The sequence below is a fragment of the Cadophora gregata genome (assembly GCF_030347475.1).
Source record: "Cadophora gregata isolate MNR1 chromosome Unknown scaffold_1, whole genome shotgun sequence".
NCBI lineage: Eukaryota > Fungi > Ascomycota > Leotiomycetes > Helotiales > Ploettnerulaceae > Cadophora > Cadophora gregata.
The window spans coordinates 3,650,496-3,671,512 of record NW_026695924.1 but is presented as its reverse complement, the minus strand read 5'-3'; the positions used below and the strand labels follow the sequence as shown (position 1 = coordinate 3,671,512).

The 21,017-nt window shown below is 47.4% G+C and overlaps 9 protein-coding genes across 9 annotated transcripts; 3 read left to right on the top strand and 6 right to left on the bottom strand.

The window, feature by feature from the left end:
- Positions 1-331: 331 nt before the first annotated feature.
- On the top strand, positions 332-1,292 carry ONS95_001187 (uncharacterized protein; the record flags this gene model as incomplete). Its single annotated transcript, XM_058494372.1, has 3 exons — positions 332-397; positions 500-988; positions 1,095-1,292. 3 exons carry the CDS (start codon positions 332-334, stop codon positions 1,290-1,292), a joined length of 753 nt encoding a protein of 250 aa, XP_058364575.1.
- Positions 1,293-3,127: 1,835 nt separating this feature from the next.
- ONS95_001186 (uncharacterized protein) lies at positions 3,128-3,838 on the bottom strand (the record flags this gene model as incomplete). The annotated part of the gene is made up of 1 exon (XM_058494371.1): positions 3,128-3,838. One exon carries the CDS (start codon positions 3,836-3,838, stop codon positions 3,128-3,130), a length of 711 nt encoding a protein of 236 aa, XP_058364574.1.
- Positions 3,839-4,222: 384 nt separating this feature from the next.
- Positions 4,223-4,882, bottom strand: ONS95_001185 (uncharacterized protein; the record flags this gene model as incomplete). The annotated part of the gene is made up of 1 exon (XM_058494370.1): positions 4,223-4,882. One exon carries the CDS (start codon positions 4,880-4,882, stop codon positions 4,223-4,225), a length of 660 nt encoding a protein of 219 aa, XP_058364573.1.
- A 321-nt stretch (positions 4,883-5,203) lies between these two features.
- On the top strand, positions 5,204-6,184 carry DPH5 (diphthine synthase; the record flags this gene model as incomplete). The annotated part of the gene is made up of 3 exons (XM_058494369.1): positions 5,204-5,338; positions 5,393-5,517; positions 5,569-6,184. 3 exons carry the CDS (start codon positions 5,204-5,206, stop codon positions 6,182-6,184), a joined length of 876 nt encoding a protein of 291 aa, XP_058364572.1.
- A 21-nt stretch (positions 6,185-6,205) lies between these two features.
- ONS95_001183 (uncharacterized protein) lies at positions 6,206-7,780 on the bottom strand. Its single transcript, XM_058494368.1, has one exon. The coding sequence runs from the start codon at positions 7,252-7,254 to the stop codon at positions 6,289-6,291; it is 966 nt and encodes a 321-aa protein (XP_058364571.1). The 5' UTR covers positions 7,255-7,780; the 3' UTR covers positions 6,206-6,288.
- Positions 7,781-9,988, bottom strand: ONS95_001182 (uncharacterized protein). Its single transcript, XM_058494367.1, has one exon. It carries the CDS (start codon positions 9,376-9,378, stop codon positions 8,893-8,895), a length of 486 nt encoding a protein of 161 aa, XP_058364570.1. The 5' UTR covers positions 9,379-9,988; the 3' UTR covers positions 7,781-8,892.
- A 1,136-nt stretch (positions 9,989-11,124) lies between these two features.
- Positions 11,125-12,297, top strand: ONS95_001181 (uncharacterized protein; the record flags this gene model as incomplete). Its single annotated transcript, XM_058494366.1, has 2 exons — positions 11,125-11,770; positions 11,837-12,297. 2 exons carry the CDS (start codon positions 11,125-11,127, stop codon positions 12,295-12,297), a joined length of 1,107 nt encoding a protein of 368 aa, XP_058364569.1.
- Positions 12,298-13,407: 1,110 nt separating this feature from the next.
- Positions 13,408-14,301, bottom strand: ONS95_001180 (uncharacterized protein). Its single transcript, XM_058494365.1, has 2 exons — positions 14,101-14,301; positions 13,408-14,023 (listed from the first exon to the last, which is right to left on the bottom strand). Exons 1-2 carry the CDS (start codon positions 14,203-14,205, stop codon positions 13,415-13,417), a joined length of 714 nt encoding a protein of 237 aa, XP_058364568.1. The 5' UTR covers positions 14,206-14,301; the 3' UTR covers positions 13,408-13,414.
- Positions 14,302-15,682: 1,381 nt separating this feature from the next.
- ONS95_001179 (uncharacterized protein) lies at positions 15,683-19,170 on the bottom strand. The gene is made up of 3 exons (XM_058494364.1): positions 18,642-19,170; positions 17,097-18,595; positions 15,683-16,990 (listed from the first exon to the last, which is right to left on the bottom strand). Exons 1-3 carry the CDS (start codon positions 19,099-19,101, stop codon positions 15,974-15,976), a joined length of 2,976 nt encoding a protein of 991 aa, XP_058364567.1. The 5' UTR covers positions 19,102-19,170; the 3' UTR covers positions 15,683-15,973.
- Between the last annotated feature and the right edge of the window lie 1,847 nt (positions 19,171-21,017).

Sequence of the window (21,017 nt, the reverse complement as noted above, 5' to 3'; positions counted from 1 at the left end):
AGGTAGCATCCAAGATAGGCTCTTTGCATGGTACTGCATTGGCGCTGTGGTCGTTTCTTAAAACTAGTTTCTTCCCACTTCAAGCTCATCCCTTCCCCTCCCAAAAAAAGTCGATGTTTGAGAATCAGGCTTGTTGGATATTACTGAAGAGAGGGCATAATAATTTCAAGACTGTTAACTACTTATCTTGAATGAAGTCAGCAAGGACGGGTTTTCTATTTTCTGAACATTGGATATATGTTGCGAGCGGAAAAACAGACCCTGGTTTATTGAAAGAAGGACTCATCGTCAGAACTTCAGAACTTCAGCTTCAGGAAGGATTGCAGGCACAATGTCGAAGAAGCCATGGGTCGACGGTCCCATCCCTCTGATGTCCCCTCCAAAGAAAACGGCCGAGGTAAGTGCATTTCCATCTCACATCATATCAAGACCCAGCCAAAAACTATCAATCAACCTCTTTGGAATTGAGAGAAAATTTCAAGCTGAGCCATACACCCAGTACCATCCCGAGACCATCAACGTCGCAACATTGATGACCCTAGCCCACAACATCTTCATCCGCAGCCTCAACGCCATGTACCTCCAATGCGCACATATCTACAAGCCGACCGATATCGCCAACTTCTTAGTCTTCTGTAAAGCATTCTACATAGCACTACATCACCACCACTGGGGCGAAGAGCAATTCTTCTTCCCGGCAATAGAAAAGTACACGAAAGTCTCCGGAATCATGGAAGCGAATGTCCGCGACCATCAAGCATTTGATGCTGGGTTGGAGAAGTTTCGAGAGTATGTAGAAACGGTGAAGCCGGAGGAGTATGATGCCGTGAAGTTCAAAGAGTTGCTAGATGGGTTTGCGACAGTGCTGGAAAGCCATCTGAGGGCGGAAATTGGGACGTTGTTGGGACTGGATAAGTATGGTGGGGAGGAATTAAAGACTGCTTCGGACGAGTTGGAGAAAGCTGTCATGAAGGACATGAAAAATCAGGTAAGCTTGAAGCAGATAATTTTGTCCTATTATGTCTCTCGTGACATGCCTGCTAGATATTTGTAGTTATCTTGTATGGATGTGCTGACTCTGCTAAACTACATAGGATCTAGTCCTTCCCCTTGCACTAGGTGCGAACGATACCACGTTCGAGGGAGGCTTACATTCTTGGTGGCCTCCATTTCCATTTTTCGTACCGTATTTGGTGAAATACTGGTACATGCGCAAGTACTGGGGCGCGTGGAGGTTTTGCCCTTGTGATGTCTTTGGGAACCCGAGGGAGTTGGAATTTTTGGAGGGGTAGAATTGCAATGTTATTTGAGTTGATGTAAATGGACTGCACATCCAAAAGCTCAAAGTTTGATCATGGATGTTCTCTGTGAAAGGGAATTTCCGGTATGTATTGCATGCTCGTGCCGACTCAAGCGAGTTCCAGCTGTTCAATGTACTAACAAGAGCGGAGGAAAGAGAAGTAGTACAGAGAGACATTGTTTCCTCCACTGACAGCAGCGCAAACTCATTGTAACACATTATCAAGACCTTCGGCGTAAGAAGACGAGATATTGAAAATAGAAGATCCGAGAAGAATCGACAAAAACCCCCACGGTCTCCGAAACTGGTCATCGTGACCCAGCAAATGCAAAAATAGAAATTAGGAACAAAGAGATATTCATTTAGAGAAGTAAAATGCAGGTTGGTATGACAGCATATAGATTATGAACAAAAGAATAACAAAGCACACAGAACACATCCCTTGCTACGCCTGTGATTGGTTTGGGTGTCCACGTGGGAATACTAAAGAAAAGTTAGTCAATACGGAAGCTCAACACAAGGTACTTATTATCCATATGGTAGAGTGAGTGCACAGAGTGATATATGACCAGGAAGGAAGGCGGTAAGTGACTAAAAAGCTACAGATACTCCTTTCATAATGACAGATGAGATAGCTGGCGCTTGTCGCTCCAGCTGATTGTGATAGTTCGCCAGTCAGTCAACTGCCAGGAAATAGAACATTGCTTTGACAAAGGATGCACATAAATAGTTCCACCTGCGTCGAGAATGTCCTTGAACATTCTCGCCATATCAGAAAAGATGGCAAGACAGAGGATGCACCACTTTTTGCCATCGCAAGTTTTTCCACTTAAGTCGACCACGCTGGATGGAAATTGATACCCACAAGTAGATGTAATACCATTGAACGGACAAGATCTTGCATTGAAATGGTCTCCGATCCATCTTTCCAACTTTTCCCCACCCTACCACTCGAGCTCCGCCTTTCCATCTTCTCCCAAGTGCTCAGAGGAATCCCACCCCGTATCCTCTTTATCATCCAGACTTCCGGATTTTGGGTAACATCTGCCTCTCTCCCAATCCTCAAGCCTTCTTCGCCGTCCCAGTCTGCCTCAACCTCCCATTCCCAATTCATGTACACTGATGGAGAGGAGCTATATACCAGTCACTGCGTGCCAAGCGGCATCCCTGCACTGCTTCAGGTGAACAGAGAGGCACGAGCACTGGCACTTGAGCGGTATACGTTGATCAAACTTGGTGATGTTGACGGTGTAAGAAGATATTTTGAATTTGACAAAGACATTCTAGTCCTGAAATGCCATCCAGGATGGGGAAGTCCCTCGGCAACACCGCATCCTACCAACCATGAAGTAACACTTACGGATCATCTCGCACGAGTGCGGAACCTAACAGTTCTAGGTTTCAGACACAGAAATTATGCTTCGTCTCCACATTCGTTGACTCCGTTCTTGAGTCTGCAGAAACTGGTGTTGGTGAGAAGGTGTGATGGTAGGAAAGGGGAACGGATCCAGAGGGTCGCGAGGAAAGCTGTTGAGGGGTCCTGGAGGGAGAGGATGAATGGAAGGCAGAGGGGCGAAGGCTTAGAGGTTACGGAACCTCCTGACATCCATTTTGTGTCTCTGACACAGGCGGCGGTTCTCGAGGAGAGGTGCGGCGGAGACAGATACTCGTTCCAAGGTACCTAGGGCTTATGAATAATCTCCATGAAGAGATGGAACTGTGATCGGAGGATTGCCTGGATCCAATTCTATACCGCTGAGTCGATGAAGCTTTGAAATTGGTAACTCCGAACACCATCGCTAAAATCAAGAGATCCATTCCCAGCCTTCACTTCTTCGACGTCCCGAATCCAGTAATCCCCATACTAGCCATCATATCATCCTCATCATGCTCCCCTTCAACTCTCACATCCTCCCCATACTCCTTCTTAACCTTAACACCCTCCTCCCTCTCTGCCTTCTGTCTCTCAACCGCCTCCCGTCTCTTCTCTCTCCTCTCCTCCCTCCTCTTCTCCTCCTCTTCCCTCCTTACCTCCAACCTCTCCCCAAGCGTCTTAACATCCCCCCTCTTCTCCTCCACCATCCTCTCCCAAATCATCGCAATCCTCTCATGAACCTCCTCCACCGTCGCGCGCTTGACCTCTCCCGTCTGCCCAATCGCCCTCAAATGCTGCATACTATTCTCATGTTCCACCCACTGCAGATTATCCTTAAACGTCAAATCGCAATCCTTGCAATAGAATCCCGCTCCACGACCTCTCTTGCCGGTCGCTGCCCCAGCGGGCATGAGTGTGACTTTCCCTACATTGGCGGAGACGTCGAGGCGGGAGGCGCGTGCTTGCGTGAGAGTTTCTTCGCCGGTGAGGGGAGCGTAGTATTTCTTGCCGGCGAGCTTGGCTTCATAGCGGGCTTTGGATTCTTCTTTTTCTTTGGCTTCGCGCTCTGCGGCCTTTTGGGCATATTCGGCGCGGTCGTACTTTTTGCGGAAGTCGGTGTCTTTGGCGGCCGTGTCGTAGGCGCCTTTCTTTGGTGCGAACATTGTTGCCGCTGTGTATATACTGTTTCAGATCTGTGTATTGGTTTGTATTCGAAGATTTCGATGTCGTGGTTGGGCTCTTGCGAAGCTGTGGATGTTGGTGATGTCTTCCATTTGTGAGCTTGGTGTTGATGTCTGGAACTTTTTGGCTCCACATTCAAAGCAAACCGAGCAAACACCTCCTGCCTTTCAGCCCGAGAGGTAACAAATCGTGCATACCTCTGGAAGCCGCCCTCATTTTCTTCAGATATCTCTCCTGTATAATATTCTTATTATCCTTTTTAACATCCCCAGCTTTATCCTTAGTCTAACTCCAACTCTCATATATCGATACATGATCACCTCTTTCTCCCCCTAGTCCTCAGAGCCGCCTCAGGAAACCATCCCTTATTTCCTACCCTCCTTTCCCTCCCGTATAACCTTTTCATCAACCTCCTTAACCTCCTCAGCTTTATCCTTCGTCCAACTCCACACCTCCCAGATCTGATCCATAATCAAGCCACCATACCCCCTCCCCTCCTCTAACGCCTCCTTCTCCCTCTGATCCCTCTTCGCCTTCCAATCCGGCCCCTCACCACCCATCCAAACCTTCTCCAACAACCCTTTCTCCCTACTCCCATCCTCTGCTTCCTTCCTCCTAATCTCTGCTAGCACCACACCGTTATCATCCCCAGTCTTATCCCTCCTCACAACAGCAGTAGGAGTAGTAGTAGTAGCAGCTAAAGCCTTCGCATCCCTTCTCTCCCTTTCCTCCTTCAGCCTCCGCTGTGACTCCAGAGCTTTTGGCGGGAGCTCATCGCTAGATAAGCTCTGTATCCTGTTTGCGCAGCGCTGGGCGATGCTGGTGCCCGTGTAGTGCGCCGTGAGGTGGTTGCCGCCGGCGTAGAACCCGGCTGTGAGGGCGACGGTGTAGATGTCGATTTTGCGCGGGGGGAGGAGGATTATTATCGGGCAGACTATCACGGCGCCGAGTGCGACATTGCGGTAGAGAGTTTCGCGAGAGTTGAGGGAGGATGGTGTTAGTGTTGTGGGTGTTGTGGTGGTCATTATAATGTGGAAGGAGTCTGGCGTCGAGCTGTTCGTTGATTAAATTGAGTTGGTAGGTTGGGAAGATGCTGCTAGTGTAGTTGTATAACGCAATTGACTCGAATAGCTGCAACGTGAAAAGAAAGTAATGGTCTTCGAGCTCTGTTGCAACAAAAGAAGAATCTATTGCATCACCTGGAGCTCAATTTGACAGCCTCGAGCTCGGCCATCATCAAAAAAAGCTCCAAGACCCGCATCCTCCGCGGGTGAAATTAAATTTCACCCCGCCAAAATCGTCCTTCCAAACCTCACTCCACAACCTCCACATCCAAATCAGCCAAAATGCTCTACCTAATCGGCCTCGGTCTTTCCGATGAAACCGATATAACTGTCAAAGGACTCCAGACCGTCAAAAAATGCTCGCGCGTCTACCTCGAAGCCTACACCAGTATCCTGCTTGTTGACAAGCCGGTTCTCGTAAGTCTAGTACCGTAGAGACGGTCGGATATGACTGACGCTGATGGGTAGTAGGAGAAGTACTATGGCCGGGAAGTAATTATTGCGGATCGAGAAATGGTAGAGAGTGCCAGTGATGAGATCTTGAGGGATGCCCAGAATGTGGATGTTGCGTTCCTGGTTGTGGGCGATCCTTTTGGGTACTTCTCCTCTGAATTGTCAAGATAGTTCAATTGCTAATCTATGTACAGAGCAACAACACACACCGACCTCGTCCTCCGCGCTCGCGAACTCTCGATTCCTATCTCTAGCATTCCCAATGCTTCGATCATGTCTGCCATTGGCGCAACCGGTCTCCAACTTTACAACTTTGGACAAACAGTCTCCATGGTATTCTTCACGGACTCTTGGAAACCTGCTTCATTCTATGACCGCATCCGTGAGAATCGCACAATCGGTCTACATACCTTAGTACTGCTGGATATCAAGGTCAAGGAGCAGAGTCTGGAGAATATGGCCAGGGGCAGGAAAGTCTATGAGCCGCCGAGGTATATGACTGTTGGACAGTGTGCGGAACAGATGTTGGAGATTGAGGGTCTGAAAAAAGAAGCTGGGGAAGGAGGGGTCTATGATGAAGAGTCTCTTGCGGTCGGAGCTGCGAGGGTTGGCGGAAAGAGTGAGAAGTTCGTCAGTGGAACGCTGAAGCAGCTCTGTGAGGCGGATGAGGTGCTGGGTGGACCGCTGCATAGTTTGGTTTTGCTGGGAAGAAGGACGCATGAGTTGGAGAGTGATTATGTGAGGGAGTTTGCTGTGGATAAGGAGCTATGGGATAGGATCTGGAAGAGGGATTACGAGGGAAAGCAATAAATAGACGATGCAATTAAGAAGAGTTGGTATTTATTTGGGTATTCCTACTTCACGTTCTCACAGATGCAGGCCAAAACAACAAGCTGACTGCTATTACCATCCCATTACTCTTCTTGCTGCACACTTCTCCTCTTCCCAAAGAACCCCCTTATTAAACCCGCACTTCTGGGCCGCTTTTCCAACTCCTCACTCCCACTGCTCTCCCCCTCAGTCATATCAACACTCGGTGCCTTCCTCTCCTCATCTCCACAGACAACCACAAACCACCCAATATCCTCTCCCTTCTGTAGCCCATCTCTCAGCTTCTCAAACCAGCCCAAGCGTCTGCTCCTCCTCCTAATCTCCCTCGCACTCAGCGGCGGCGTGCTCAAGCCCCCTTTTTCATTACCTGTATTAGTATTTGTACCATCGCCTGTCGTCCCCGGCGTGCTAGGCAAGCTCAATGACGCTTCCTCCTCTTTTATCTTCGCTTCATATTTAGCCATTTCCTCCGTGATGGAAACGCCGAGTGGGACTTCGATCATGTAATCCGCAACATATGCGTGGGGCTGGCTGACGGACGCAAGATCGTCGGGATCGAATTGCTCGACTAATTTTACAGCACTCCAGTCGTTGAATGTAGGTTTCTTATCTGGTTTTGCGGGGGATTTCGCCATCGTTGCTTTGGCTGTTGTGGAGGGTGTGGAGATCGGTCTCTGTTTCTGATTCTCTCTCCCTGAATCGCTGTTTGAATCTCTCTCTCTATCTTTCGTTCCACTTATAGGTCGTCTAACCAGCTCTTTCAACGACCCAATACTGCCCGTCGGTGCATCTTTCAGCGTCCTCGTTCCATTGTCTGTACCATCCTCTACTACCACTTTATCGGCCGCAGATGCCAATGGGTATGATGCGGGCGGCGGATTTGATGGCGGCAGGAAGTCAAAGAGTGTGTAGAAGGAATTGAGGAGTGTGACGGAGGTTGCAGGTGCGACGATCCATTCTGGAGCGGCGTCTTCGAGGTCGTGAACTACGATATGGACGCGGATGCTTACGCGATCCCAGCGGAAGCCATGGAGGAGGTAAGTTGGCATTTCGTGAGTTGATTGTGGACCGAGCGAAATGCAATTGAGTCGAGGATTTGAGGTGTTATGCCGAGCTGAGCTGCAGATGTCGTGTATAACGGCTGCTGCGTGATGGTACGAGGTGAGACTTCAGCCTTCCTGGATTTGATCGACGTTTGGTTCGCAGAAAGGAGGGGTAGTCGAAAACGTGTTGTGCTTCCTTTTCCAATCTTATACCACGCGATCCTACCTGACCCTGTCAATCTGCATATCAGATTGATACGATCCTAAAAGATCGTCATCCGAGGGATGCGAGGAGTTTATGTTTTGTGTCGTGTCGTTTCTCAGCTATGAAGCGGGCTGTTGACGCTGTCGATCATTCTGATAATCAAAATGAACCGAGGGGCTCGAGCTCGACGAGCTCCACATGTCCAGAAGCTCGTAACGGACATCTTGCTGGATGTGGAATAGCTGCCGCTGTCAATGCAAGCAGAACTTTATTTGGAGGGGCAGACAGGGAAAGGAATATTTGACTTTCACGGGACTTCCTCGCAGATAATCAAACTATATCTACGATCCCGTGTATCTGAAGATCAAAATATAACCTTAATGAGTACAGCATATTCTACGAACTGACACATTTCGAGTTGTACGGGAGCGAAGCTGAGACAGCGAATTTCCACCCAGCCAACATCCAACAGCTTTGTTTCCAAGTCCTTGCTTTCATGTTCTTGTTTCCCTGATGTTCCCCTCAACAGGAGCCCAAAGCGCCGAGACAATCAATGCTTTGTGGCGGACGGCTCGGACCCTCAGACCTCGACCTGAGGTGGCGGCATGCCGTTATTCCCACCATCACATTTAAACCCCTGCAAGGCACACCGGACGATGTCACTGATGTCTAGCATTAGAGTTTTCCTCCACCGAAAAAAGTCTTCGTTTTCGTGAAGGGTGCTTGAGAAAGGTAATCGTTGAACGGAAATACTATAAGGGGGCGACAACATTGTATTGCTCAGTATTATTACGGCAATGTTCCCTTGCGCATTCTCAGCTTTTCTTTCATGTCAAGTTCTCTGCTAATTTCCATATCATTAGTCACAGATCAAGTCTGCTCAGCATTTCTTTCCTGTCAAGTTCTCTAAGAATTTCCATATCATTAGTCACAGATCAAGTCTGCTCAGTGGCTGTTAAAAACACTGTTAGGAGAGTCTGTTGGTCAGCTCGGATCAGTTGAGGCGGGAACACAGACAAAGACTTGGTGGATGGACAATGACGTTATTCTTACCTTTCAAACCATCTCCATTCCATGTTAGTTGCATTCTCATTGTTCTTTCTGGATTGATATGGAGGCCTGTTCCTGGTATCGGTCAAAATTGGGAAAGTACGTTTATATTTCTGGGGTTCGGTTTTCTGTTTGTTGCTGCTTTGAAGTCGTCGGCTGCCTGGATGGGTGTTTAGTCAACGTGTTCGTGATTGTTGTAAAGTAAAAGCGAGAATACTGGTGCTGTCTTATGAAGGGCCAAAACAGCTTGTGCAGGGGGAGACCCCAAAGAGAAGGCTTTTCAGAGCATCAGTTAAGGTAGTGGACCAAGCTTGGGCAGCATGACTCAATAGCTCTTTATCGTCAAAGTGGCTATGCTCGATCCATTTTCGCATCCAATTTACTCTGCTTTAAAATGCACCGACATAGTGGGGCCCCCATTCGGCTGGGCAATAATATGTCTTGCAGGTGAAGTTCTTGACTTGAGCAAAGTCCTGTAGCACAGATGCTTCATTGGCGATGCAACAGCTACGCATACCAGCGTAGCAAGAACCGTACATCATGAATTTGACTGTGTTTTGGCATACCACGATATCGGTTTGGAAATCGAACCAAACAGGATTATTGTTGATACCTCCAAATGCCAGCTTGGAATACTTCTTGGCAATCTCTCGTGATCTCTTGCAGACGCTAAACATGGCTGGGGAAAGTGGCCCTGGATTGTCCTCTGATGTCGCCCATTTGGCGTTAACCCGTACTGGACCATCATGCGGGTTCTTTCCCCTTCGGAAGCGAATATCGAAGGTTCGAGGTTCTCTACTAGTTGCTGCAGCCTCCCAAATTAGATCCTGCAGCTCGGTGGCAAGGTTCGGGAAGAGAGTGAAAGTGGTCGCCATTTTGGATTTTGTTCTGTGTATACTTAAACGAAAAGACAATAATGGATTTCGTTTCAGCTTTGAGCTTTTATACTCATCTGAAGCAACAGTCTTTCATGTGTTCTTGAATAGCTATATCTTGTTTTCAAGCTATGTTCGTTAGTTATACAGTATTGTAGCTGTTCCCAACCACGCTGAGCTGAATGGGACAAATGTCTCGTTCTCGTTCTGATGTTCACGGTCCTATTCCAGACTCGATATGTAGCTGACTTGACTTTAAACTGCTTATCTTTTCTCGCCTTGAACACACTTGTTGACTTCTGAACAGCTCATGGTTTGAAGTCGAGCAACAGCAAACAGAGCCGTTGACTGTTCAGGCCCGCATTGATGAGTCTTGAGCCAATGACACGAGTCGCTCCTATTGTAGCGGGCCAAGACCCGAACACCCACACAACAAGAGAAGTAGCAATTCAAGGCACAAGGAGTACTTAGATACAAAGAAGCGGATTGAGCAAATCTCGAGATATCATATATCTGAAGTACTGGATTTGTCGAATAAAGGACGGAGAACAGAATGAGTTAGATAGAATCTCTCTAGAGAGCGTAGTTATTGTAATAATCTTAGGTAGTGTCGTTAATGATATGCGTGTGAAGGAATGACAGTTCAGAATCGCTCGGCTGCACTGGTAACGTGATTTGCCTCCACTGTGCCAAGCACAAAAATTAGGTGGCCCTGCCACATTACACATGAGGTATGTGTGACTAAATTCTCATTTGATTGGAAAAATGGGTACAGTTAGCGAGCTCCAAGTATGCAAAGTTAGATGCTCCTGGATTTTACTTTCACTTTGATGATTAAGAGCGGGTGAGCTCGGTTCTCGGTTGTGCTGGATTCAGCTGCACCACCACTTACGAAGTTACCCAGGCGACCTTAGCGAGTTCACTTCCAGGTATCCAGCAGACTCTTTGCTGCAGGGCTAGAGGATGTCGCTTTCCGAAAATTCAAAGTTTAAGAACTAGTGGTACTTTTAATCTCTGCAAGTCATGGTCAGTTCTCTTATGCTGTAAGTGCAGGCAGGAAGAACATATATTTCAATTAGCTAGTAACCATAAAGACATATTTAGAACAGGAGTCGAATCGTTTAAGAAGAGAAGAAAAACATAGTCACTCGTACTTCAAAGGTGTCCTTGCTCCAAACATGATCTTGACTAGGAAGGGCGAGATTGTCATTAGGTCTTCCAAATAGGACCATGGATTTGCTCAAGTGATCATTACCTGAAGAGAAACAAAAAACTGGAGGTTCTGACTGGCTCTATACAAAGAAATTTGAGGCAGAACCTGCAGGGTTTGTCTGCACAATGAGTGAGCAAGCAACTTATTGGACGTTACCATTAGTAGGGCAAACAATTCGCACAGTTTGTAGTCTCTGAGATCGTTGAATGGTGGCAAAGATGTACAGGGTATTACTTTGGAATAGGTTATGGGAGCTTCGCTGGGTCGGCTGGCTTCTCTAGAATGATCGAAAAAGCGAGTCCTCAGGTTGGTATCGGGTGACTGCATAGACAAGTTTCAAAAACACGATGTCTTGTGTCCCTTCCCGTTGCTTGTCAATCTTTCAAGCAAGATGTTCCAAGTGAAGCACTGCTCCTTTGTGTAGAAGACAAGCAGTCTCTACAGCCATTGAAGAGTGTAAAATAAAGAGGGTTCAAATACTTATCCCATCCCATGTAGAAGATGTAGTAATTCGACTATCTCTACATCGAAAAATGGCGCCTCAATCTCTTGAATTCGTCTCAAGCGAGAAATTCACGTCAAGAATAACCGATGCCTCAGACTTCCAAGCATCAGAAATAAATGCAATCGGTAACCGGTTCTGGGAGGAGCGACTCCAAAAACGCCGAAATCTCGACTACGATAAAATCAAATCCAAGCTCATGCCTTCAGGCTTCGAAGTTTCCGCTATGAAAAAGATTATGGGCTGGGTCATATACGAGAATAATATCATCGATGACTTGCTGAAGGGGATGCCTGAAGAAAAGTCGAATGCTTCACTTTCGTGGGGAGGACCTCATCCATTCATACGCGAGCTGAAGTGGACTTTGGAGCGAAGACAAATGCTCCTTCAGTCCTTGAGTAGCGAATGGTACCAGCTGAAACAGGGCATGGATGCTACACCAAAGGTTGACAATGCCCAAGTTGAAAATGGCATTGCCGAGGATTCAGGAAGCTCGTTCTCGCACTTCGCTTCGGTCATAAATGACTCCAAAAGATTGATCCAGCGTCTTGGAGAGAATCTCACCGAAGAGGACCCCGTTCAAATGCCAGACGAAAAGTCGACTGTGTCAATCGAAAGTGTCCTTGAACTCGCGATTCAATGCTTGCTCAATACCATGAGCCCAGACATGCCTATCCGTACGTACCTCAGATGATCACTGGCATACAATTTAAAGAAGCACTAGCTAACATCGCAAACTTCAGGTGATGTAGTCCGCACAGTTGAGAAATGTTTCCCAAAACACGACCCCAAGGATCACAAATACGTCTGCGTTGGACCTCCAACCATCTTCTTCTCGCGGTCAGAATTAGGTTTACTTCTTGGTGGAACGGCTCAGACTTGCATCAAAGGAGGCAGTAACAGGGTGAAGAATGTTCACGACTACTTGCGAACGCAACGAGAAGATATGCTAAAGTCCTTAGACAAGGATAGAGTACCACTATTCGAGAAATGCACGAAAGCAGAGTCAGAGAAGAAACACCTGACCCCAGAAGAAGCGAGCCCAAAAGGACCGAACCAAAGCTTGTGGCCTGATGGAGGGATCTATGCCGAAAACATTGGACAAGCTGTCACAATGCTGAATACTTCAGAGAGGGAATACTTTGGGGATCTTGACCCTTGTATGAAGTGCGGGAACATTTATGGTATCCTTAGAAGAAGGTGATATAATTGTTAATATAAGAGTTTAGGTAGAGCAGGCTTGGAAAGGGAAAAGGAGGCTCAGGGAGCCTGAGGCAAAGGAGGCTCGACTAAGAGCCTCAAGGTGAAGGAGGCTCGGAGGGAGAGCCTTAAGGGAGAAGGAGGCTCAGGGAGCCTCAAGGCATAGGAGGCTCAGGGAGCCTCAAGGCAAAGGAGGCTCGACGAGAGCCTCAAGGAAAAGGAGGCTCGGCGAGAGAGCTTTAAGGGAGAAGGAGTCTCGGCGAGAGAGCCTGTAGGAGAAGGAGGCTCAGAGGGAGCCTCAAGGGAGAAGGAGGCTCAGAGAGCCTCAAGGGAGATAGCTTAAGGTACTCTTGTACTGTGACGTAGCTAGAGAGCTACAGGGTCACTGAACTCCTAGGGAAATAGGAGACGTAGGTGCTATATACTCAGTTGAGTATATTACAGGAGTTAATAAGGCCTTATTAGGTAGTTCTAGCTATAGAGATTCAGAGAAGGGGGTATGTCAGAAATAGGACTAGCCTAGATTAGGTAATCTAGCCCCTATTTCTAGTATATCTCTGCAATCTCTGTAACTACCTTAATATCACACTTTTACCTCTTTTCCCTCCCCTCTGATTTTCTAACAAAGGGATCGAAGAAATCGGGGCTGGAGGGCTTCGCGCCGAGCAGAATATCCCCTGAAGTGCGACAAGTGACCTATAATTACAGGCCACTGAGTGCTCTGGATACGAATTCTGTTGAGCATCATTGTTTAGAGATGTTCTGTAGTGACTGCCACAGGGTTTTCAGGCTGCGCGGCGAATCACACTTAACGAAGCAAGGGGATACTGCCCACAATTACTCACACACTCGGGCCAGACATCAAACCCGTTTGAGTTGGGCCGCCTATAGGTGAGTTAGCCGGATCAAGGACCAAATTTTGCCTGGCCATAGTGATTGAACAAGCTCCAAGCTTTTGGTGATCATCGATAAAAGATGTTGTCAGTGGACTGCTTAATCTTGAATTTGGCCATCTCTCCTGACCGGATTGGCTTCTGATGTACTCCAATACCATAACAATCACGAGTACAAAAACATCAGAAATCGCTCCAAAGACCAAATTTTTGAGTATTATGATCTTTTCATTGCAATATACACAGCCTTTTCTTCCTTTGAGGACTGGCAACAGCCGCACGATAGAGATCTTCTTCTCGCCTAGCATGCTTCCGGAGTTCGTGATATACCTCTAGAACTGACTGAAAGACCTTGTCGACATTTTTGTTCTCGCCCTCGTCTGGCGTGCACTCTCCAACAAACCTGCACTCAGTGTGCTGTTCAACAAAACAATCCACATCGGCTTCCTCCACTTCTCTTGTGCTTTCCTCGGGATATCTGCATCCGATGGTCATCACGGGATAGCGCTTCGCCAGAACCCAAAGGTCCTGAATGGGTGTGGGATGAGGATGGCCTGGCTTAAGACGTAGTTTCCCATTCTCCGGTGCAGGGATCCTTTGATAGATACTCTTCAGATGTTCGAATGACTCCTTGGAAGAGACATCATAAGTAAGGACAATGATAGGGGTCTTGAGCGGCAGACTCCAAAAGCAGTACTTGATGGTTTCTTCAACATGCTCGGTGACAATGACCAAGTACGTTGTGTCATCTATCTGAACGTGTTTCTCCTTGTCGTCTCGCCCTTTATTGCTCATTACCGTAGGGTCGCAGTAAGTCGGGAATGAGCCGTACTCGTACTGCAAAACATACGATCAGTTTCTTGCTAGCAAGAATGGAGCGAAAAATGCTCTATTTTTCCGTCAATGTGACACACTATATTCCTCAATCTCCAGTTCATCTTCTCATCTCCAAAAATATCTAAGTACACCCTCTGATTATTCAAATCAGGGGTTCTTGCTAAGTCGGCTATCTTCGCCATCGCGATACCAGAATGTTGCTTGATCGGTAAAGATTAATCGATGCGAGACAGTAGCAGATGGAAATGAGATAGATAATATTGATATCGAGTGTGGTGGGACTGGTGGCAGGAAGGGAGATGAATTCTGGTGGGGTTAAATACACTTCACAAAGAGTAATGGCATTAGTCAGCAGACAAGAGTGTCACGCAAATGAGTGGTCAGCATCTTTAAGGGGGGTTTCCAGGGGATGAATCCAGTCAACCAGGATTCAAAAATTACCTCGCACCACTCAATTTCAAAGCCAATCGCTAAAGGGATAACCAACATTTGCTAATGGCAGAATCAAAATAATGCACCGGTGTAACATGTAAATGTTTCCCGAAGCTTGTTCCGTGGCAGCTACCATTTCGCCAATGTAAGCGGCTTCACCGTTCAAACGAGTCTCAGAAACTCCTTGAAAGCATAACAAGCCAATGGTATCTCTGGTTGCTATGCTTCTTTGCAAGAACCAACACCCCCTCTATATCGCAGCAATCATCAATCTGTTCAAATTGATTGAGAGTTTTCTTGGCTCTCAACCACTGATGAAATGCTTGTCTTTAGCCGCACATTACTGTGTTGGTTCCCTGACGTTACGTACGGACGCACATATGTTGGTCCGGTTAAAGAGTTGTTGCAATCTCAACAATACGACGGCAAAAGTGATGGGAGCTCCTTGGAGCTAAAAGAAATGCCAAGATGAGGCGTCTCTTCTTGGACTTGGTTTTGGTTGAGTAGACAGATTAGATTAGTGGTGGAGTGGGCTGAGGAAAGAATTGCCAGCAGGGTGGCACAAATGCACGGGAAACACATCTCGTCTATGCAGTTGGCTTTCATCGTGTAACTACAATTTCGTCCGAAGGCATCACGTCTGCTCTCTCACTGGATCGATGCTTGGAATCTCATGGGACTTATCCCCTATTCTGTGCATTCCAAAAGGTTGGTTGAAAAGGCTAATGAGTGAGCGTCAGTTCGACTTTCTGTCTGGGAACTTGCCAGTGGCGACCTTCCAAGTCTTCACTTCTCAGCCATAGTACCAGTACCAATGACTGATATCACAAACATCATCACAGCTGCGATATTGAGACAAACCTCGTGAAGAAGATATGGGAGGAACTGGAGATATCCAACAGAGGGGGCTCTGAAGAAAACCGGTCTTGAGGAGTTTATACCTCAGGTCTAACCAGAGGAAAACTCAATGGACTTTTTCAACCAAGCTCAAGGCTCTGAAAAATAGCTGACTGTAAGAATTCAGGAGCCATTGCGGGTGTGCATGAAGCGTCCCAAATGCCCTACCCCACCAGACCTGCTCGCTTAGTTAACCAATTCGAGATTAGTCATGGGTAGCTTGTTTACATTCAGACCGAGGTAAAATTGTCGTGAGAACGACTCAGTTTAGAATCAATAGAATTATCTTGTAAAAGGTTTGCTGTATAAACATCTATTACTCATATTCACGGAGAAAGCCTCAACGACTGGTAGAACGAAAGGAACAGCAACTTCAGATCGCCTCCACTCCTGGCGCTTCTGGAGATGCCGAACGGCAGGTGTCACACGAACCTTTGGTTGCAAATATCGTAGAATTGAATATGCGAGTTCTTTAAGTTGAAGCTAATTTCCGAGAAAATCCTCTACCATTGGTACCATCCCCATTGAAGAACCACGTATTGCCGTTATCGCCAATTACCAATGAGACACAATTTGGCGCAGCTGGAAGAATGGCAATATTTGGCGCGCTCAGAAAGTAATTCAGGAAATCTCATCATCAGTAGTATCACCATCCGAAAGTGCGGAAGCATCATGGTGAGCGCTTCCTCGGGCAGAGCCAGGACCATCGTTGGCAAAGCCTCCAAGACCGGTACGATCAGGCGCTCCGTGTGGTGTGCTAGAGCTAGCCGTAACAGCAACTTCCCCACGGTCTCCGCTCTCTGCAGTCGAATAAAAGTTGACGTAATAAGCTTTACCTCCCCCGGTATTGTTCGCAGTCTTCGCTGTATATCGTGGGGTAGGAATAGGTCCAGCGATAGGTCCCCGATTGCCTCCATTCGAAGATCCTCCCACGCTACCGCTGCGGCCGGCATTGCCCAGACGAATCACTCCGAAGCTGCCTCCAGTAATGCCTGCGGTGGGATTTCCGTAAGGAGAGACGTACCGTGTAGGGTCAGGGGCTGTGTGGGTATAATGGCCGGAAGCGAGGAGAGCGTATGGAGATTGGTACGATGCTGGACGGTGGGGAAAAGTTGCAGCATTGTTCGCAGTAGAGCTAAATGTTTTGTATGCTGAGGAGTGATTAGTTGCTTTTCTACCAGCACGTATTTCAGGTGAACCTGCAGGATCTTCACCATTTGTTGTACGCGGAATTGTGTAGGGAGAGATGTATTGTGTTGGATTTGGATTGGCAGCGTTGAAGTTGATGGAGTTGACCGCAGTCTTCACTTCAATAGGGGCGAGATGCCCGACTGCAAGGTAGTCGCCATCAGATCCTTGTAGGGGACCGACCGGGGGTTCGTTGTTGTTTGGAGCCTGATTGACACGATCTGCGCATGCGCAGCACAGGTGAGGGTTTTCGGTCGCTTCTTTGAGGCGGCGTGCTCTGAGACCTTTAGTTGCTTCGACTCGTGCTGCAGCAGACCGTGGAGACGGAGGCAGAGCAGGGACCTCATTGGCGGGTTGGAATTGGTGTCCATAGTCATGAGGAACCTGGTTGCTGTAAACGCCGGTTCCCCAGATATCATCGGCTCTACGCTTGGCGAAGTTCCACTTCCACTAAATCATTTCAAGTCAGCGACCAGTCTCTTCAGTATTAGAAGAGCCAGAGAATAGTTATTTGAGGTAGAATTTCTGAAAGAGCTTGACAAGAGTCAATACTTACAAATTTCTTGGTCTTGTTGACTCTCTTTGGCCACCGCGAAGGCATTATGGCAATTTCCAGAATATCCTCGGCCTTCTCCCAGACAACCACAAATAGTCCAAAGTCTACCAGCCTCTCCATCTTCTTCGAGTTAGCTTTTTGTACTCCGAAGGCGGCTTTCTCAGAATCATCAAGGACTATGGCAGAATCTGCTGGCGTACTGGATTGGTTGTCAAGAATCAAGATATCAGAACTGCCGTCTGCTTTGTTGTTGGCGAAGGCAGCAGCTCCAGGTTTGCCATCCGTTCCAGCTTTTTCGGGAGTCTGTGGTACAGCGATCATCGTATCACTATCGTTGTCTAATCCCATGTTGATATTGTCAGGAAGACCAGATTGACCACCTTGCCCGTCCGCCATTGAGACACCAGTACCTTCGACTATTTTCTTGGTTTTGGTGCAAGTATACATGAATGTTCGGAAGTCGATAACCAGCTCAGTGGTGATTAGCTCTTTGAAGAGACTGGCAGGAGTGACTGGGAACGCGTCAGCAGAAGAGATATCTGTCATGGCTTCGTCGATCAACATATCGACGTCTGTTGACATATCGGCGATAGCCTGGTGGTCAATTAAAGTTTCAACATCTGGCATTTCGTCAACAATTCCACCTGAAGTTGCAGCTTCAAGAGTATGCTCAGAAATAGTGGCACTGGTAGCCCATCCGGTCTCGACTCCTTCAATCTGCATGTCATAATCATGATTTTCATTTTCCAGTTCCGTTGACGAGGAGGTTGTAGCTTGAGCTCGCCGAATTGAGAGCTCAGCGAACAGCTGTTTCGTAGCATGATTGAACTTGTTGTGGAAATCATCCCTGACCATGATGTCCACACGATCAGATGGCTTCTCGATCAGAAGAATTTTCAAGCTGGTGAAATGCTGAAGACGAGCATATTGATCTTCATCGCCGAGCAGACCGGCGCCATGTATCGCAAGCTTCTGAACCTTTCCCAAGTCATCCTTGATGAAGGGCATTCTGTCCACGAAATCATGATCGACACCCCAAAGATGCAACGCGTCGAGGGCGAAGTTGAAATACTTCGGCTTGCCATCAACAGCACCAAAAGCAAGCTTGTAGAATCTCTTGGCGATTTCACGAGCTTCATGATTGACGCGTAGGAGAACCGGTCTCCGTCCTCCAAACCCTTGGGTGGCAAATACATCTGGACCGGCGCACTTGACATAAGCTCCACTATGCTGATAGATGACCAGGACGCGGGACTCTTGCGGTAGAGCATACTCCCAGATCTTCTCTCGGATATTGTCTGGAAGCTCGAGGAAGTCTTCGAACAACATCGGGCAGGAAGCCTCCTTCTTGATAACGTAGGGCACGTCGTAGGGGCAGGGGTTGATCTTCTTTCTTAGCCTCTCTGGCGCCATGTCTCTGTTCAGGGCATGGAAACGCTTGAAGTTGGCTGCCATTCTTGATCCGTCTAAATCATTCCAAAGAAACCAGGGGTCGAAAACTAAAGACTCATTAGATCTGAAGAAGACTTGGAGGGCTGTGCGTACCATTCCAGCCTTCGGATTCTTCGGACTCGTAGTCCTCGTCGGAGTACTGCTCATGCCCTTCCCATGCTTCATCATCTCCGTCTTCATCCTCGTATGCCTCTTGATCTCCTTCATATCCTTCTTCATGCCCCTCGTGATCGCCCTCAGCATTCTCATAGTCGCCATCACCTTCAAACTCAACGTACTTAGCGATGGTGACTTTCTTCTTCTTCTCTTGCGTGTCACTTTTGGGGGATTCGGATGTTCCTGATGTCCCTTTCCTTGGAGTAGTAAACGATGACTTGACTAGTGTCCCATTTGTGGGGGCAGCATGATGCCTTGGAGCGGTCGCCGGAGAAGCCTTTGTCGTTGTCGGCGCCGACATCTTAGATGGGTCTGGTGGCGTCTTCTCCAACGACGCTAATACACGCTTGTGAGTAGGTGAGGAGGACGAAACCTCTTTTCTCGTACCTACTATCATCGTTTTGTCAAATTGCCGAGGTTGGTGTTTAGGCTCCTGGTATTGATCGTGGAAGGAGATCGGTTCATGACAAAAGGTGTAGCATAAAGCCCCCGTGACCTTCTCGCTTATTTTGACCTGTTGGTTGTTGATGCCTAGCGAGCTTGTTGGACGCTAGGATGTCAAAGTCCGTCGAACGAGACATTCACACATGAACACACTCCGAAATAGGAAACCTGGGAGTTAACGCTTCTGGAGCTTTCTTGACGACTTCCTGTGGGACTCGATCTCATAATAGCTTCGACTGCCTCAAATGGTCACTTGGATGACAACAACATACAGGCAAAATATCTCACATTTTCTATGGATGTCAGAAGAAACTTCCCACAGAAAAAAACAATCAGTGAAGTGACAAGAATAAGAATAAGTTCCAAAGAATGTGTGTCGCTAGTCACGTCTTTCCATCGTTGGAACAATATTTGCTCTCCCGGCCGAGATACCCATCAGACGGTCAGAGAAGTTGCAGCAAAAAGTGCGGCATCAAATGCAGCCTTCATCAGTGGAGCTTTATTCTCCGCACGCTTGATACTGGAATTAATCCAACGTCTGTGACGCTCTTTCTCGCTGCTGAAGACCAAATATTTCTCGGGCAGACGACACTTAAACGGTGGAGGGTGAATAACCTTGTCATTCACTCCCGTCAATCTAGTACCTGTATTCGGATCTTTCCGGATTCTCTCCATGTTTTTCTTGAATTTCTTATTGACATGGCGGTTATAGGACAACTCATACTTGAAAGCTCTGTCAGCTGAGCCATCTATGACAAAGATTTGAAGATTGAGGAAGTGCTTAGATTAGTTGTAATTGGCTCATTCGTCAGTGGAGATATTTAGCCAGAATGTGATTTCTGGCCCGTAAGCAAAGTTCTTGACTGTATTCAGGTCGAATTCAGGTAATCTGCCCGTGCTGTATGGCAAATTTTTACATTAAAAACGTCTAGTTCGAAGTTCATATAGACACCGGTATGATTCCCAACGTTGTTTTTGACTTAACAGTAAGGATTGAGAGTAAACTCGAGTACTTCAAAATGGACAAAGAGAAGAGCTGGAGAGGCGGCAGACTGGCTGACTTCGTATCTGCGACCGTTGTATCTGAAGATAGGATGACTTCGGAGTGAAGTAAGATTGTCGTTGAGATCGTTTCCTTTGATAGTGAGGACTCTACAATCAGGGAGAGCGCAGCCCTAGATTTTGAGGTGTAATTCGCTGTAGAGGCTGGGGAAAACAGCAGATGGACATAGATCATCATCCTTATGGTTGCTTTGGAGAATTGATGCAGGGGCTAACGGGGTGCCTGGTGCTTGGCCAGGTCTAGGGAGGACATTGTTCCAAGTGAGATGCGCCATGGCGAGGAATTGAGGAGGGGAGAAGGCTCAGGGGCTAGGGATAGTCAACGAGGGGCTCGTGAAGGATCAAGCTTGAGATCTAGAGCTCACCAGAAGAAGTTGATTGCCAACCTGCAAAGTTGATGGTTGTACTTTGCTTCAATGGAGGGGAATGGTGATGTGTACAGCTGAGAATGTCAACGATGGTGAACGAAAGCAATAAGGTGCAAAGCAAGAGAAGGGCAACCAAAAACCCAATTTTGAAGTCTGCAGTAAAGCAATTAATATATGGGGCTTTGTATTGATCTTTTAAGGATCGCAGCTTGTTGTTGGTAGTCGGAAGGGTCTTGTCGAGCAGGGTTTGTATTGTGCAAACATGGAAGGCTGGATTGGGGAAAAGTTCGCTCAGTAAGAGCCCCAGAAAGTTTTAAATGAGTTGTAGAATATAGACGATCAGAACTTTAAAACTACCTTGAGCTGGGGTTTGAGCCGAGGGTGCATGATTCTGACGTTGCAGGATCTACAGCGTTGGCTGGTGGACGTTTCTGAATAT